This window comes from Raphanus sativus, chromosome 7, assembly GCF_000801105.2.
Source record: "Raphanus sativus cultivar WK10039 chromosome 7, ASM80110v3, whole genome shotgun sequence".
In the NCBI taxonomy this organism is placed as follows: Eukaryota; Viridiplantae; Streptophyta; class Magnoliopsida; order Brassicales; family Brassicaceae; genus Raphanus; species Raphanus sativus.
This window is the reverse complement of record NC_079517.1, coordinates 24,889,347-24,908,562: the sequence shown is the minus strand read 5'-3', so window position 1 is coordinate 24,908,562 and position 19,216 is coordinate 24,889,347. Positions and strand designations below refer to the sequence as shown.

Here is a 19,216-nt window from a genome sequence, read left to right as displayed (position 1 = left end):
GATCGCAGATAATATCAAACAAAAAGTGGTGGATCAAGTTGATTGTGAATAAATGAATCCACCCTAGCCGAGTGTATGTTTCCCTCTCTTTCTCTCTCTTTAGAAAACAAAGCTCTTTTGATATCATGCTTCAAGATGCAAGAGACTGAAGAATCTGAATACCAAATATTAAGAAGAATTGTTTTTTTTTTGTAGCCTAGCGTTGGATTAAGGCGAAACTATTGATCTCAGGATGGTCTCGCTCAACAAAGAAATAGTTGGACAAACGACAATGGACGCTTTGTTTTATAGACCATTGAGATCTGTTTTTTTTAACTACTGTATATTAGTTAGTGGTTCTTGTTAGATATTCTAATGCGGAAGCGGGTTAAACCGAAAATATACCTTAGCCCAGTTTAGTGGTGAACACTACTTGATATAATCGGGCAAGAGTCGGGGATGAAATCACAGATGGAAATCAACCACTTATCACAGTTCAAGTGCCTTTCTAGTTGATTCCTTATAGCTTTCTCTCTCTAAAACGTTTTTCTCTCTCTAGTATTATCTTGTTATTACTTCAATTATTTTCTTCTCTTTACAATGTATCCTATTTATAGATAACCAAGGGATACATTGTGAACAGTCACATATGTTCAACAAAGAGACACATCTCTTCATTGAAGAAACACATCCATTTAATGAAGAGTTGCATAGATTCATTTATGGAGTTAACCAATAACTACCGGTTAACCAAACCGGTTCGGTATGCTGCATAATCATGAGCGCAAACCGACCATAAACTAATATCTCCCACTCGCACATGATAGGGAGCATATAAATTACTAGAGAAGTCTTAGAGATCAAGCACAAGAATCCTAACTCAGAAATCATACGACAAATGAACCGTGCGACTCTTGCGAATACACCTGCACTTGGGAGCTAAAGTATGCACCTGTTAGGGATACATATAAGCTACAACCCTAAATAAAAACTTTATTGCTTTTCAGCATGTCTCGCTGTTCCCCAAACTCATTTGTCTTTTATATCGGTCTAACATACCTTATCCCTAAAGCATATGTTAGACTTCTCCTTCATCATGTGTTCACTATATCCAAACTCCAATTGAGCGATATAGTGGCTGGCCAGCAAACACATATGTCAATATAAAAATAATAGTTTTCCCTTCCAATCTCATGTCCATCTGTTCCGAACTAACTGCTTTCCTAGCATGTTTCATAAAGCTAATTATTCCATCGCCGTCGAAAAACATACTAAAGTAGCAAGCATTAGTTCTTTCCTTCAAGGACATAACTGAAGGTTCAAAGGTAACTTTGTAACCTTAAATAGGTTGATAGGAACTCACATGCGAATGATAGGAATTAAAAATAAAATAATCACTCGCTTCCTATATAGTCGTACATAGCACATGTTGTATGACACACATGTCATAGTGGTTAATTCTTCTCTTAAGAGCATGTGTCACTTATATAAACAAAATACCACTACGTGGATCAAGCTACTATCAGCCCGCTCTCTAGCGCCTGATTATGTACTTATCCAGCTCTCCCAAGTATTCATGATTCTGGGACAATCATGATCGACACCTAAAACCATATCTCATCTTAACCTCTTGTTAAGGCGACACTGATAAGTCTTACAAGGCAAGCTCCCACTAGCGCCCAACTAATCAAGTCTCATCTCAGCATTTCACTAAGAAATCTGAGGCGATTGTTCATGTGAGTGAACCAATCTCCTACTTGGTGACACCTCTCAACATTTATGTGTAAGTATTCAAATCAAATATGGATCATTGTATATAATTTTAAAATATCTTAGTATAAAAAAAATGTCAAATACAAATACAATGTCACATGGCAAATCTTCACTAGTACAAATACTAAATTCTACGCAAACCTAAAGCTCGAACATGAGCAAGAAAAACATCTCTAGGAATGGGCTTAGTAAACGGATCAGCCACCATTCTATGCGTAGATATGTACTTAAGAAATACTTCTTTCTTTGCCACAATGTCTCTCACAAAACTATGTTTAATTTCAATGTGCTTTGTCCTCCCATGATACTTGAGATCCTTCATATAAGCTATACAAGCTTGACTATCACAATGAATAGTCACAGGACACGAAGCCTCCGTAGTGACTTGTAAACTTTGTAAGAATCTTCTTAGCCATACAGCCTCTTGCACTGATGCTGAACATGCAATGAACTCAGCCTCCATCGTTGATAAAGCTGTGCTAGATTGCTTTTTGCTACTCCAAGTAATGGCTCCATTACTCAACAAGAAAGCATATCCCGAAGTTGATCTACGCTCATCCAGATCGCCAGCCCAATCGGCATCTGTATATCCTGTCAAGTGTAAATCTCTTCCTTGATAACACAAGGAATAGTCCATTGTCCCCTTCAAGTATCTGAGGATCCTCTTCACTGCCATCCAGTGTTTCTTTCCAGGATTTGACTGGTAACGACTTACCAAGCCTACCGCATAACAAATATCCGGCCGGGTGCACATCATAGCATACATCAAGCTGCCTATAGCACTAGAGTATGGTACTCCTTCCATCTCACTTTTCTCATCACTGGTCTGAGGGCACATCTGTAGGCTTAGGCCTTCACCTTTAGCGATTGGAGTTTCAATCGGATTACTATTAAGCATCTTAAACCTTTCAAGGATTGTACGAATGTATGACTCTTGTGATAGAGCTAATAATTTCCTTGATCGATCTCTGTGTATTTTAACACCAAGGACATAGTTCGCTTCTCCCATATCCTTCTTCTCAAAATGAGATGATAACTATTGCTTAACGATTATCAGAAACTCCATGTTATTTTCAGCCAACAAAATGTCATCAACATATAGAGATAGAATTACAAAATGCTGTCCAGTTCTCTTGACATAGACACAGTGATCTTCACTAATCATCGTAAATTCATAAGATGTTATAGCTCGATGAAAACGAAGGTACCACTGTCTAGAAGATTGTTTTAAACCATATATAGAACGCTTGAGTTTGCAAACTTTTTGCTCCTGACCTTTTTCCACAAAGCTAACAGGTTGTTCCATGTAAATTTCTTCTTCTAGTTCTCCGTTAAGAAATGCAGTCTCAACGTCCATTTGATGTAATTTTAAATCTAACTATGGCTAGAATAAGGCGAATTAAGGCAAACCTCACCACTGGTGAAAATGTTTCCTCATAGTCTATACCCTCTTGTTGGGTATATCCTTTTGCTACCAAGCGAGCCTTATACCTATCGATGGATTCGTCCGCCTTTCGTTTGATCTTGAAAATCCATTTGTTTCCAATAGCTCGACGTTCTGTGATAGTGCTCAAATTACCCAGTAGAGCTTACTCTCTCAAATAAGAGGTACAGCTGTAGTACTTAGGGATCAAATCACGAGGAGCTAGGGAACCAATTAAATAAAATCTACTAATCAATCCTAGGCAAGGTTGGTTTATATGATAGAAATTAAAATAACACTTAGCAGGAGTATTTAAGCATTTCCATTAGGTTAAAAACTCATCAGGGGCAATCTCGTAATTTGGTGAAGTCTTGGTGAAGTAGTCGGCTAAACCATTTCGTCCTCGATATCGATCGACAACACTGAATGTGTATTGATCGATTATAATCTTCTAGTACTCGGATCTTCTCAGCTACATCGATCGACGACTCAGGATGAGTATCGATCGATTGTAATCGCAATGTTGACTTCCGACTTAGTCTTGAATGGTCAACTCGGGTGTATCATCTCTTGTACTCCAAAATGCTCCAAAAACATCACTTTCTCACGAAATGCTCCTGAACCTGAAAACATACATAACAGGCTAGAAAACAGATTAAATATATAATAAAACACTAGTATACCATGGTTAAAAACGGGTAAAATCCATGGTATATCAACTCCCCCAGACTTACTCATTTGCTTGTCCTCAAGCAAAAACAGTAGTCTTTGGAAAAGGTTTGGAAATAGCAGGAACTCAAGGATTCAATATATTGAAGTCATCACTCTATGGGTTTGCAATTCATGTCTAAAATCCTAATCACAGAAGTTCATCATGCCTTATCCTAGCTTAGCAACTAAACTCATCTAGTCAACAACTTAGCAATTCTCATCTGACATTCCCCTCTACTAACCTCATTTCTTAACATAAAATAAAGTGCAGGCTTTACCTTGGGAGTATCGATCAAAGAACACATGGATTCAACTCAAACAAGTATCTGAACACACAGGTAGTCTTCTCTGATTCCTTTCTCCCCTCTTCTCTCTTCACTGAATCTCTTATTAGTTTCAATTTCAACAGGTTTCGATGCCACATAGGTCATCTAGTCCATCTCATTGACATTTGCATTGTAACTCATACATTTTTGACAAAGTGTAGCGAATATTGGGGTCGCAGGAATCACTCCTACCCCTCGTTTCCACAATGTGTGATCATTCTTGAGATTTAGAATACTGGGGTCGCAGGAGACACTCCTACCCCTCTGCTTCTCAAGAAATCATTTCAATCTTTTATAACATAAACTTAGATCTCGAGATGCCGAAGAGAGCGAAGGAAGGGAACCAGAAACACACAGACTTTTTACCTTCCAGACTTGTAAGAGGATTCCGATCCAGTGATATCCAAGCCCCAAGACAAGCAAATAAGTCAGTATTAGTGTTGGAGGTCAGCTTTGGTTCCTTCAAACAATCTTAGCTAGTGAATATAGATAGCAAGTTGATCCACTTTAGCATCTTTAGTACTATCTGCAATTAGTAATCTAGAATGGTGCTAAAGAGTGGTCAGACAATCAAATAATAATCCATATCAATGTTCCTATTTAATACTTATGCGAAAAATAATTTTGAAAAACATTTTAATAAAAACCAAAATAAAAACACATATTAGTAAACTCCCCCCCAGACTTAAATTACACTGTCCCAGTGTAACATCCGGTGGTGAGGTAAATAAATAAAACATAATAAATATAACAAGTTAGAATGAATAAACCTGATCGACAAGATGTCGATCGATTCGTAGTGGTATACGTCGATCGTTAGTAATGGTCGTGTGGTGTCGAGCGATATGAATGGTGAATGTCGGTCGATGGAATTATCATTCTACTTGGATCTAATAAAAACTGCAAAATAAATTCGAAAAAGAAAAGCAAAAAGAAAAATAAAAATAAAATAAAATAAAGAAAAAGAAAACCTAATAGTGGGTTGCCTCCCACTCAGCGCTTGGTTATAGTCATTTAGCTTGACTGTGGTAGGTGAGTGACTCATGGGGTGCAGTGAGGGTTTTTGTTCGCTGGTGGGCAAACACTTTCCTCATCTTTGGACTCAGCAGCAGTGAAGCTTCTTGTGGCATCACCTGATCTTGTCCATCTAGGAGATATCTTTGCTAAATCGGCTTTGATGACTTGCAACCTTCGGACGAAATCTTCTGTGTCTAACTGATGCTGATGGAAATCAAATCTTGAATGCGCACTTAGTTCGGCATGTTGGTCTTTTGCGTGTTGGTCCTGAGTCTGTTGATCCTTGTCGGCCAAAGCGGTGGTATCGATCGATGCCACAATTGGTATGTCGGTCGCTTCGCTGGGATCACTGTCGATCGACTCCGTGTCAGATTTGTCGATCGATTCTGAACGTTGGCCTTGGTACTCAAGATTGCTCTGCATAGTGCGTATCTCATTCTTCAAGAGACCAGTAGCTCTGCAAAGATTGGTCACTCTTGCATTGAGAGTCTCCTCAATGTGATCACTTCTTTCTGTGAGTCTCTCCTCCATAGAATTCATGGTTTCGTACAGCTGATCTTTGATATCATCAACTTCTGCTGCAGTGCATACCCTCTTCGCTGGTGGTGGTTCGGTGTCGATCGATGTTGGTCGAGGCCTGTCGATCGATGCTTCGTAGCTGTCACGGAGATCAATATAAGCTTGAACAATGCTCATGTCTCTTTCTAACTTGTCCATCTGCCCGTGACATTGTGTGTTGGCATCGCAGGATAGGGGAACTGAAAAGTTCATGTTTTCTTACATACGCTTTCATCCTATCTTCCAGTTCTGCGAACCTTTTGTCGATCGATGATGAAGTATATGTGTCGATCGATGAAAAAGTAGCAAGCTTAGCTTTGTCATTCTGGCGAATTGTGTCCAACTCTTTCTGTAGAAGATCGATCCTCTTGCTTAACCATTCGACATTGTTGTTGAGAGGGCTGTAGACGTCTCCAATCCGTGTATTGATGTAAGCAACCTCCCATTCATCTTTCTTAGGTGATGAACATTCCGGTCGGTCCATGGATGTAGTCTTGCCGATGTCGATCGATGGTACAGGTACTCTGTCGGTCGATACTGGTGGCGTAGCCTCTTTCTCAAGCGTGGTAATATGTTTCCAAGCTCCACTCTTATCTCAGCCATATCATTCTGGAAGTCTTTGTAACTGACATCCAAAGGCTGGAAAGTGTCTTCCACCAATGTGCGCATGTTTGCCTCAAGGTGTGCCTGAGCTCTCCATACATCAGTCACCATATCATCCACCTCCTCTCTACTGTAGGGCACTGGTGGTGGTGTGTATGCATGGGAAGGGCGTGTGTGTATTGGAAGTTGTAAGCAACCTTTGTGAAAAAGGGATGCTCTATCCAAAAGTCTCTTTACTTGCTCCTTGGTAACATGGATGATCTCACCATCAACTCCTCTAGCATAGCCAAACTCATCTCTGTAGACACCATATTCATCCTTAGCCTCCCACTTGAATCTCCTGGATCCATCGGTAGTGAAGGCACGTCGTCCAAACTCCAGTCGTCTGTCGGGCGATCGGACTCTCGGTCTGTCGATCGATCCTGGATATCCGCCGTCGATCGACGGTGTTGAAACGATGTCGATCGATTGTGAATGTCGAGGTGGACCGAAGTGTTGAGGAACTGGATCCTCCCTTGTGTTGGTGTTGTGGTTGTCCTGGACGTGTTGTAGGATGTTTGGATGGCTACGTTGCTGTGTGAACAGGTTTTCTGGTCCATTGGCAACTTGGAGGATGTCTGCTATGTCCTCTCTGGTTATGTGCAGAACTCTTCCATCCATAGCTCTTGCATAGCCATCTGTGTCCCTGAAAATTCCAAATTCATCAGGTGTTAGTGAAACATTCCTGATATCATAAGGTTCATGAGATCTCGGTTGAGCTCTGTTGAAGGTGTCGATCGATGGGTGTGTGGTGGTGGCGGTCGATGGTGCACGTCTAGCTGCACGGTTGGATCGATTGAACATGTTGTTGCAGTCTTCCATTGATGAAACTCTGAATGCTGGAAGCTGCTGGGTAGAAGGTGAAAAGTTTTGAATTTTCGTGGCTTGAGTCGTCAACCTTTTATACCCATGTGTTGCCCTAATCGGTGAAATTCCGATTTTGTCCTTTAAGTCGTCCGGGTTAATATCGATCGATATTATACTGGCAATGTCGATCGATGGACGATGTCGTTTTGCTGGATGAAGTAGATAATCGATCGATGGTGGGCGTTTGTTGTCGATCGATTGTGGTGCAAATCTGTCATTCTCCAAGTAGATTTCCCAAGCTCTCTCTTCCCAATAGTCTTCATCATATTCTTCACTGTGGTCTCCACTGTGGAAAGAGGTGGCTGTGTCTACTGCAAAACTCTCATGAAATCCGCTATCTGCCCAACTCCTTATTGAGTAATCATCTTCCTTTCGGTTGGGTGGGATGGCGAAATTCGGGTAGCAATGATCTGGTAGATCGAGTTCATCATCCGGTGGGTCTCTGTCGATCGATGATCCATAGTTGTTGTCGATCTCCTCTGACTTGAATGTGTCGATCGATGACGTCAAAGTACTGTCGATCGATCCCGAGTACTCTGTCTCGTACTCGACTTCACAATGACAAACTGCGATGATACCAGTATCATCTTCCTTTACCACTAATTTGGCTGGTGGTTTGCCAAGCTTGACAGGGTCGTAGTGGATATCTGGATCTATCATAGTCAAGCACATCCTGTTGGTCTTCATGTCACATATGGCTCCTACTGTAGCCATAAATGCTCTTCCAAGTAAGAGGGAAGAGTTCCAATTTAGCTTGATGTCTAGGACATGAAAATCCACAGGGACGATAGCATCACCAATGTGTACTTCTAGGTCTTTGATGAAGCCTCCAGAGTTTCTCTGAGAGTAATCCACGAAAGTAAAGATCTGTGGTGAAGGCTCTACTTGCAGGCCTAGATGGTCTGCCATGACCTTTGGTAAAATGCTGACTGATGAACCAGTGTCACATAGTGCGTGAGGAAATTCAATACCTTGTACCACACAGGGTATTGCAAACTTCCCAGGATCACTCTTCTTTAGCAAAGTAATCCTTTTCCTCATCTCTTCTCTGACGTTGTCAAACCTTCTCCTAATGTCAGTTTCAGTCTCCCTTGTTTCTCTGAAGAACATCCACAATCTCTTTGTGAAATAAACCTCCTCAAAAGGTTTCTCTGGTGGGATTCCGATAACTCTCTTAGTGAAACCATCAATCTCTTTTTCATTAGCTTCCCTCTTAAGGTTCTTAGGAATCTTCTCCTTCCGACTCCTTAACCTTCTTCCTTCAGTTGCCTCTGATGTAGGTGTAGTGTCTGAAGGGTTACTAGTTATTTCGGTAGGGATAGCTTGTGGTTTCGGTGTGGGTCTGAGTGCATTGATTCGGTTGCTGTCTATCGATGGTAGTTGCACTCGGTATATGAGAGGTGCGTGTCGATCGATAGGTGGAGAATAGGATCGATCGATACGGTTCTCTTCATTGTGTCGATCGATGAGTGGCTCGTCTCGTCGGTCGATATCTTCGTAGGTGTGGGTGGGTGGGTATGGATGAGAAGCCGTGAACTCAGCATGTGTCAAAATCCTAACCGCGTTGCAGTCTGCAAGCGTATCTGGAAAAGACATCGTCGATGTCGATCGATGTGGACTAGTTGGTGTCGATCAACACCATTGCGATCCACCAGACTTAGCGAACTTTCCACTTCAAAGTCTCCTTCTTGTAGCTTCTCCTGTTTCACCACTTGCCAGAAATCATCATCTATGATAGCATTGACGTGGTGTCTCCTATTTCCTTCCCCTACTTCCTTAGAAGTTCCAATCCTCCTGATAGAGTCTTCAGTCTGGACAATCTGAGTCTCAAGTTTCTTAACTTGAGTGCAGATGGTATCTATCCTCGTGGTCAGATTGTTAAAGACAGAATCAATCTTCCCATTGAAGTCTACTGTAAGCTTCTGCTGACCTTCCAGAACTCTATCAATCATGGCATCAAACTTACTCTCTTGGGTGGGTGGCGGTGGGTTTTGGTAAGCTGAGTTGCCGTAGTTCCTTGTGTTGGTGAAGGGTTTCTGATACTGTGAACTCTGGTTGTAGTTACTCTTCTGACCACTGCCAAAAAAGTTTATGTTTCCACTCTCGTTTCCATATCTCTGAAATCCAGTACCTCCAAGTAGTTCACATCTTCCTCTGTATCATCCTCTCTAGCCTCTCCTTCTTCAGCTGAGCAAACTGGTTGTCCCAGAAATGCATGTAAAGCATCTATCTTGGTTCTGACTTTATTCATCTGGTCTTCACCTATGGCTGCAACCGATTTCTTCTTGTCAGAGTCAGTGTTCTTGGTGCTGCTGCTGTTGGCTAGGTTCTCAATAAGTCTCACAGCCTCTCTTGGATTCCTAGTGTTGAATTTTTCCTCACTAGCAGTATCAAGAGCCATCTGATACCTTAAGGCGATACCTCTGTAAAAAGTGCTTAACAGCTGCACTTCATTGAATCCATGGTGTGGACAGTCTCGCTGGAAGAACTTAAATCTGATCCACGCGTCTTTAAAAGTCTCACTAGGCTTTTGCGCGAAAGTGGCTATTTTGCTCCTTAAGTCTTCAGCGCGTGCCTCATCAAAGAAATTACGCAGGAAGGAGTTTTTGATGTCGGCCCAGGATGTCAGTGATCCTGTAGGTAGCTGCTTGAGCCAGTGCGAAGCTTCTCCAATCAATGAGTATTTGAAGAGCTTGCAGAGTAGGTAGTCCTCGGGGACTCCATCCATACGAATAGCAGCGATAAGATCCTCGAACCTCTCCAGATGGTCCATAGGATGCTCGTGTGATTGCCCAGAATAAGGTATCTGAGACACGAGAGAGTAGTACTGAGGCTTGAGCTCGAAGTTCGGCTTCTGAATCTCTGGAAGTCGAATAGCTGATCTGTTGGTGTAGTACTCGTCTGGACGGTTATAGTCTGCCAACGATCGTGTTTGAGCTTCTCTTGTAGCCTCAGCTTCAGTTTCAGGGATTATGTTTCCCTGTGCATCTAGCTTCTGACCTGTTGCATTACGCAGATGACCATCTTGATCATACAGGTTTCCATTCTCGCCCTGCGTGAGAATGACAATCACGACCATGCTTCGCGGAGTAGTGTCGATCGGTATACGGTTAGAAGTATCGATCGATGTAGAACGGTGAATGGTATCGGTCGACGGTGCTGTCGAGTGTCGGTCGACTGTTGAACGTGAGTATCAGTCTACGGTAATGCGGTTCTGTCGATCGATGCGGAGCGTAGGTCTTTGCGGATTGAGCGTTCCAAGTGTGCAGGATCTTCTGAGAATAATAGTTGATTTCCCTTGTTGCTTATGGTACTGCTGGGCATGTACCTGAAAAGTCAAGAAAAAATTTAAATAAGAAAGGGGGTAAAAGAAAAACCTAAGATTAATAAGATTAAATCTAATAGCGATCAAAGCTCCCCGGCAACGGCGCCAAATTTGATAGTGCTCAAATTACCCAGTAGAGCTTACTCTCTCAAATAAGAGGTACAGCTGTAGTACTTAGGGATCGAATCACGAGGAGCTAGGGAACCAATTAAATAAAATCTACTAATCAATCCTAGGCAAGGTTGGTTTATATGATAGAAATGAAAATAACAAATCCTAAAATGAGCAAGGTAGTTGCTCCAACTAACAATATGAAGGGTTGTTTAAATGGGATAAAGAGTGCTAGACATAGGGTTTCTATTCAGGAATGGAGATTATAATCTCTATAAATGCTTTAATAAGTTGCTTGCATGATACTATAGATCTCAGCCGCTTAACATATGTGAATGAATCACTGGTTAAAATATCTAGATCTCTGGCCACACCTTTCGCATGATGACACAGAAAAAGAGTCGGTCGATATCCTTTTGAGATATCGAGCGATACACCTTTCGCGGCGCCGATCGATTTACCAGTAGGGTATCGATCGACGGCTTCTAGATCTGCCTAGGCGCGAACCGAATATGACCGCGAGGTCTCAAGGAGGAACTGTCGTTCTTCTCAACGGGAAACAGGCATCGCTCAAATGGATAATTCAAGATAATCTAAGATCCTAGTGATCTATGTTCTAGTTAGCTACTCTAAAACAAGCATAGGGTGCAATCCATTTGATGAGTATCACAACTTAGCAATTATAGCTTGGGGCTAATCCCACAAACCTATTTAAACCCTAGATCTAACAAGTAGACTACTCAGACATAGCTAAACAATTCATAACAATAGATAGATGAAAGAATTGCATAGATAGAATAAAGTAGAAATACAAAAGGAGATGAGAAATCTCTCCAATCTCTCTCAAACAAATAAAACTCTAGTCTCTCTCTCACACTCTCTGCTTTTGTTGTGAAAAGCTTCAAGCTTCAAAGGGTTTCAAAACTTGCCGTCAAAAAGACTTTGCAGGAGTATTTAAGCATTTCCATTAGGTTAAAAACTCGTCAGGGGCAATCTCGTAATTTGGTGAAGTCTTGGTGAAGTAGTCGGCTAAACCATTTCGTCCTCGATATCGATCGACAACACTGAATGTGTATCGATCGATTATAATCTTCTAGTACTCGGATCTTCTCAGCTACAACGATCGACGACTCAGGATGAGTATCGATCGATTGTAATCGCAATGTTGACTTCCGACTTAGTCTTGAATGGTCAACTCGGGTGTATCATCTCTTGTACTCCAAAATGCTCCAAAAACATCACTTTCTCACGAAATGCTCCTGAACCTGAAAACATACCTAACAGGCTAGAAAACAGATTAAATATATAATAAAACACTAGTATACCATGGTTAAAAATGGGTAAAATCCATGGTATATCATTCTGGCGGAAGATCAACCAAGTCCCAGACTTGATTTACCTTCATAGATTCTAGTTCTTCCCTGATTGCACCATTCCATTCAGCTGAGTTAGGGCAAGAGAGAGCCTGTTGAACAGATATAGGCTCTAAGTCATCATGCAAGGCAACCATGAAAGCTTCCCCTTCAATATCAAATCGACGTCGAGGAACTCTTCCACGGTCACTTCTCCGCACAACAGACTCTTGTAGTTCTTCTCTTGAAGGATCATTAACCAATGTTTCTCTCCCACTAACTTGAGATAGTTCACGAGAACTTTCACCAACTTCCATAGATTGGTTAGTAGAATAAACACTAGTTGGGTCAACCATCTCTTCAAGATGGGACTCCTTCTCAATCTCTCCCTTTTTGGTAAAATCATTTTCCAAAAATGTTACATCTCGTGATTCGATTTCTGTTATACTTCCATTTGATTGTTCGCAAATGAGCACCTAACCTTTAGAATGCTCAGAGTATCTAACAAAGATACACTTCTTTCCTCTAGGACCTAATTTTCCATGAGGATGTGAAGTATCTCGAACAAATGCTGCAGACCCCCAAGGTCTCAAATGTATTAGATCAGGTTTTCTTCCTGTCCATAATTCATAAGGAGTGGAAGTAACAGATTTAGAGGGCACACGGTTAAGTATATAGGCAGCAGTTAATAGTGCATCCCCCCAATATGAAACTGGAAGGTTTGCTTGTGCCATCATAGACCTTACCATTTCAAGAAGCGTACGATTTCTTCTTTCCGCTACACCATTCTGTTGTGGTGTATAAGGGGTAGTCAATTGTCTGACGATACCCTTTTCATCACATAGTTTCTTAAACTGTTCAGATAGATATTCCCCTCCTCGATCAGTTCTCAAACACTTGATCGTCCTCTCCAACTGATTTTCGACCAAAGTGTTATATCGTCTAAAGCACTCTAATGCTTCTGACTTATGAGAAATTAGGAACACATGTCCAAATCGAGTGAAATAATCTATAAATGTGATGAAATATGAGGCCCCATGCCTCGCCCTCACATTCATCGGACCACAAATGTCTGAATGAACTAATTGCAATGGATGATCAGCTCTAGTAGCTTTACCAAATGGTTTCCTTATTGCTTTTCCAGCTAAACATGGTTCACATGTGTCAAGATCAACTCGAGTTATTGTGCCAAGAAGACCTTCACGAGCCAATCTATTCATTCTATCAACACCAATGTGACCAAGTTTAGAATGCCACACATTTATTTTATTATTACTAGAGGTTGTGACATATTAAAAACTATCATCATCATTATTATTAATAATATTTGTAGTACAATCAAGTACAATGAAACCATCATATGTATAACCAGAACCAAAGAACATAGACTCTAGAGAAATGTGTAAACACATATCATGAAAGTTCAAACTAAATCCTAACTTAAGTAAAGCTAATACAGAGACCAAGTCCCGACGAATTTCTGGAGCATATAATACATCATGTAATATGAGAGTCTTTCCACCACGCATATGTAGTTGGCAAGTGCCGATACCCAGTACCAGAACCTTAGAATTGTTTCCCACATATAACCATCTTGTATCTTTAGGTATTCGTCGGTACTCCACAAATGCTTCTCGACTTCTAGCTACATGGTCTGTTGCTCCTGAGTCTACAATCCATAGAGGATGAGATTCTGTAAGCATTGCACAACTAAAAACATAAGCATATTTACAAGTGGAGTTTAAGGATGTTACCTTCTTTGCCTCAGTGCATTCACGAGAAAAGTGACCCAATGAGCTACAGTTGTAGCATTTTACATTAGTCTTATCCTTCTTGCCTCCACGCTTTCCATGTTTGGCATATTTCTTTTGCCTCTTAGGATCTGATTGACTTGGTGCCTTAAATCCCTTGTTACCTCTCTTGCGTTTCAAATCCCCGTTTGATTTTGCAAAGTTGGCCTCGTTAAAAGGTTTAGCAGCCTCTAGGCGCTCATCTTCTAACTCAAGATGACGTGATATATCTTCAAATGTCTTAACGTTGACATTATGTGTCATCTGAACCTTCATATGGTCCCAACTTTCAGGTAACGAGCGGAGAACCGCTTGGATTTGCTGTCCATTAGATATAATCTGACCAGCACTTTTGAGCTCTCTAATCATGTTTGACATGACTCTAAGATGTTGCCTCATCGAATGATTTGGGCGTTTCTTATAGTCATTAAACTTTTGGTTAAGTCTCCTAAGTTTAGTTGCCGATGTGGCACCAAACTTCTCTTTTAAGGCTTCCCACATGCCTTTCGCAGTATCATACTCTTCAAACTCGCACATGAGATCATCATTCATAGAACTTAACATAGTAATGCGAGCTATGTTATTCTTTCTTTTCCAGGCAGTATATGCCTCTTTATCTCTCTCGTGTTGAGTTGTAGTCCCCTGCGCAAGCTCTTCCATGAGATGGAAAAGAGTCTCTTTCACCTTTTGCTCTTCGAGAACATACTGAATTTTCCGATACCATATATCGTAACTATCACCATCCAGTTTCTCTCCTCGGTTGAGCTCAGCAATGATATTCTTACAAGCAGACGACATACCTGCTTGAATATATTAGAGAGATTAATTTTGAATACTTCTTTCACATAATATAATCTTGCAATAAACATAAACTAAATCATAGTAATTTGATTTAAATACAGGATCGAGAGTTCACTATGTTCCCAATCACCACCCATATTTAAATCTTATTATAATAAATAATTTATTTCATGCAAAATTTTAAGTTCTAAACATAATAGAACTCCCACTATATTAAGTTCTAAACACAATAGAACTCCCACTAGATCAATGTATTTTCTAACATGAATTAACAAATAAAGCATGTTTATTTATACAAAGATCACTTTCATTAATTAATTCTAAATTAATTTAATCTTTTACATTATATATATAATTTATTTATTTTTTTATCAAAATAAATCTAGATTCTCCATGAACTTAACAAAAAATCTAATATATATATATATATTATATATTTAACATATAAAACTTATCATATGATAAAAAAAAACGTATTATCCTAATATCTCTCTAAATACGTGTCCATATTTTGCGTAAAATATATCAAATGAAAGATAATTTCAACATCTACGCATGGACATGAAAATTACGCAATTCAGATCCATATTGAGAGAGATATGAGTAAAACAAATATGAAAATTTCAGACGAATCTGAACGTGACACGTTTCGCGCTACTGTTCATCTTCTTCATGCATTTGTTTACACAAAGTCTATAAGCTATCAAGAGAATGCTCAATCTAGTTGTCATGATTACAAAGGTTGCCAAAATGAGAACTTAGCATGAGCATCTTTACAAGGTAAAATCATCCCCTTATGCATGAATGCAACCTATATGAATGCTTCTAGACTCAATCCTAAAATGCCAATGATGCAACTAAATGCTTCTTTTTGTGTTTTTCAAAAAATTTCAAATTTTTATGGGTTTTCTATGCAATAACTATATACAATGCATGCTAAATGACAAGAAAACACAAGAACATCAGCAACTTGTACCTCCCCCACACTTAATTCACACAGTCTCTTGTGTGAAAAGTGGAGAGAGATGACTAAGGGAAAATCTAAATGCAATATGAAATGGTATATATAATGGAAGGTGGTGGAGTACCTCTATGGAGCGCGAGAAGAGGCTGATGCCTCGGAGTTGAGTCTGGTCGCCCTCCTTCTTCCATGGGTCTTTGAAATGAAAATCCAAAAGACATATGTACATGGATAGTCATGGAACTTCCTCCCAAGTGAGCTTGTTTGAAGTCTCTAGCTTGACTTTCCTTCTTTTGGCTAGTGAGAGGGAGGGTCCTTCCCACCTTCAAGAGTGATGGTGAGGACCTGAGAGAGGAGTTCTTGAAGCTTGAGTGGATCATCTTGGAGCTGAGGGTTGATGATGGCTCTTGCACTTGAGAATGGCCTTGACTTGCCCTTACACCTGAGCTTGTACTCAATGACACCATCCTTGAGCTTCATTGGATGGAGAGTGAGAGTGTGTGAGATCATATCAAGAGAGGATGAGTTTCTTGCAGCAACTTCTTCTTGCCATGAGTGGCCTTTGAGGTTCCACTCATCCCCTCCTTTTTAGCACTTTCCGAGTGCTCAACACACAACTCTTTAGAAGTCTCTCCATTGAGACCTTTTATCTCACAAACAACAACTTCATCTTGGGGCTTCTTATCAGCTTCTTGGCCAAAAGTGATTGTCCCACAATAGCCAGCATCCAATGGAGGTTGTAATGGGTAGGAGACAGTTTTGTTCACATTCATAAGAGTGACCTTCTTGTTGGGAATGTCAATGCAAGCTCCAACTGTTGTGAGGAAAGGTGTGCCCAAGACCAAAGGAACTCTCTTCCCAGTCGCCATGTTAAGGACAGTGATGTCAATGGGAATGGTGCATGCTCCAATCTTCAAAGGGAAGTCTTTAATGATACCAAGTGGGGTTGTAGAAGAGGAATCCCCAAACTGTAGTGAAGACTTGTCTGGTTCCATACTCTCAATCCCTATACTCTTCACCATCTCCATTGAGATTACATTCACACTAGCACCAGAATCAACAAGAGCATCTTTAAGAGTGAGCTGACCAAGGGAGCAAGGTAAAGTGAACATCCCTTGGTGTCCAAGCTTAGGAAGAGACTTTGGAGGGACTGGTGGGTCAAGCTGCAGTGTTGAGATGTTCAGGAGCTCTGCTACTTCTTCTTTGTGAGTGAGAATGTCCTGGATGAGCAGCATTTGGACATGAGCCTCACGCATACCCGAGATCTCTGGAAGCTTGACGCCAACATCACTTAGGTCCTTCCTGAACTTAGAGATAACCTTCTTATGAGCTTTGGTGAGGACCCTTTGTGGAAATGGGAGTGGGACCTCATATGGTGGTGGCTCAACCTTAGGAGCTTCTTCTAGCTTGACCGCTTTTAGCTTGTGGTCAGCCTTCTTCTCAACTTGTTTCTCAGCCCTAGTCTCAGCTCTCTGCATATTTGGTTCTTCAACTTTCCTTTCAGCTTGTACCTGAACCCTTTCCATAGCCTTATCCACCATATATGCTTCAGCTGTTGCTACAATCTCTGTTCCATGCAAAATTCTTTCAATCTCATCCACCTCTTTCTCATGATCACTCAGCTCAATCTTTGAAGAAGTAGTAGAGATGACAACATTGCAAGACTCCTTGGGATTCTTATCTGGTTTCCCTAGTAGTGATCCCATTGGGCTCTTGGAAGATGATGGCATAGAGGCGACCTGACTCTCCAAAGCGTTGAAGCGAGAGGCAAGTAGTAGGAACTTGTTGTTCAGCTCGGTATAGCTAGTATCAATCTTGGAGTGCACGGTTTGGAACTCATGACCAATGTCCTTTGCTAATCTAGACTGAGCATCCATTATCTGCTTGAACATTGACTCCATACTTGAATCAGGAGCTGTAGCTTGAGAAGAGTTTCCTTGAGCTTGAGTGGACTGATTGTTGTTGTTCCCAAAACTAGGAGGTGTGTTTTGCCTAGGCTGGTATTTGTTGTACTGAAAGTTAGGTTTCTTTTTGTACCAAGTACCATTGCTGTTGATGAAGCACAACTCCTCTTGCCCTTCCAAACCATCAATCTTCTTGATCTCAGCAACCTGCTTTTGTTGTTGTTCCCCAACTGATTTCATCTGATCCAGCTTAGCTTTGTTGGCAAGAAGTAGGTCTAGCTTCTCTTCCAAAGACTTGAGCTCTTTCTTGGTCTGCTGATCATCACTTCTGTTGACTCTATCATGATCCTCACTGTATACTGAGTCACTCTTGGCCATGTTCTCTATCAGCTCCTCTGCATCCACCTCGTTTCTGCCCAAGAAGAATCCATTGCTGGCTGTATCAAGTCTGTTTCTGCACTGTGGCATAGCCCCCCTGTAGAAGGTACTCAACAAGCTCTCTTTGGAGAAGCCATGGTGTGGGCAATGAGCTTGGTAGCCTTTGAACCTCTCCCATGCTTCACTGAAACTTTCTAAGTTCCTCTGCTGAAACCCAGAGATCTCATTCCTGATCTTAGCTGCCCTGGAGATGGAGAAGAACTTGTCTAGAAAGGCTTCCTTGCACTCATCCCAAGTAGTGATAGAGTCACTTGAAAGAGACTTCTCCCACTGTCTTGCCTTGTCTCCCAGAGAGAAAGGGAAGAGCCTGAGCTTCAAAGCATCTTCTGACACTCCATTGGTCTTGGACAAACCACAGTAGCTATCAAACTTGTCTAACTGGTCAAAAGGATCTTCAGTAGCAAGACCATGATACTTGTTGTTCTCAATGAAGTTGAGCAGTCCTGACTTGATCTCAAAGTTGTTGTTCTCCACAGCAGGCGCTCTTATTCCCAACCTATGACCATTGATGTGAGGTTGATCATAGGCCCCAATGGCTCTAGCTTGGCGTGGAGGGTGTTGTGGCTGGCGCTGAGGTCTAAGGTTGGCAGCTCCTTGACCAATACCAGCTTGAGCAGCTTCATGTTGAGGTAGGTTCTCCATATCAAACCCCAATCTCTGCAAGTGAACCTGTTGCTCTTCTTCTCTTCTCTTTCTTACTAACTCTCTCTCAAGTGCAGCTATGTCTTCAACTCTTGGAACAAGGCTTGATGAACCTCTGCTCCTCAAGTTCATACACCTGAAATGCACCAAGCTTTGCAGGGAGAGAATCAATATCACAAACAACAATAATAAAAATGACTTAGTCTCAAGCAAGTGACCAAATCTCAATGTCAAAATCAAACTAGGATTGGCAACGGCGCCAATTTGATAAGAGGACTTTTCAAGGGTCCAATTATGCAAATCAAAGTAGTACTTCAGATGTCAATCCATTCCTAGTTCATTTTAAAGCAAAGAGAATACAAGTCTATACTTAATCTAAGTCTAATGATTGAGTGAATGGTTTTTATGCTAAGAACAATACTAAAAAGCAATAAAGATAGAAACTTTCTTTGATTATGAGAAGAAGAGGACTCATGGGATAAGGGAATATGACCTTGGGTGATCAAACTCAAACTAAGGTGCTAGCTTACAATCAATCTATCTACCTTAGGCCTAGACACAAGATTAAGCAAACTTTATCTCTAAATGAATGCTCA

At 41.0% G+C, this 19,216-nt stretch overlaps 1 protein-coding gene and 1 non-coding gene across 2 annotated transcripts; one reads left to right on the top strand and one right to left on the bottom strand.

The window, feature by feature from the left end:
- Positions 1 to 1,876: 1,876 nt before the first annotated feature.
- LOC130498128 (secreted RxLR effector protein 161-like) lies at positions 1,877 to 2,650 on the bottom strand. The gene has a single exon (XM_056991494.1). It carries the CDS (start codon positions 2,648 to 2,650, stop codon positions 1,877 to 1,879), a length of 774 nt encoding a protein of 257 aa, XP_056847474.1.
- A 15,398-nt stretch (positions 2,651 to 18,048) lies between these two features.
- Positions 18,049 to 18,155, top strand: LOC130498144 (small nucleolar RNA R71). Its single transcript, XR_008937066.1, has one exon. It is a non-coding gene; the product is annotated as a small nucleolar RNA R71 (small nucleolar RNA).
- Positions 18,156 to 19,216: the final 1,061 nt, after the last annotated feature.

Bases quoted from the DNA above. Each gene is read 5' to 3' on its own strand.
- LOC130498128 (XM_056991494.1), bottom strand. From the start codon at position 2,650: ATGCTTAATAGTAATCCGATTGAAACTCCAATCGCTAAAGGTGAAGGC.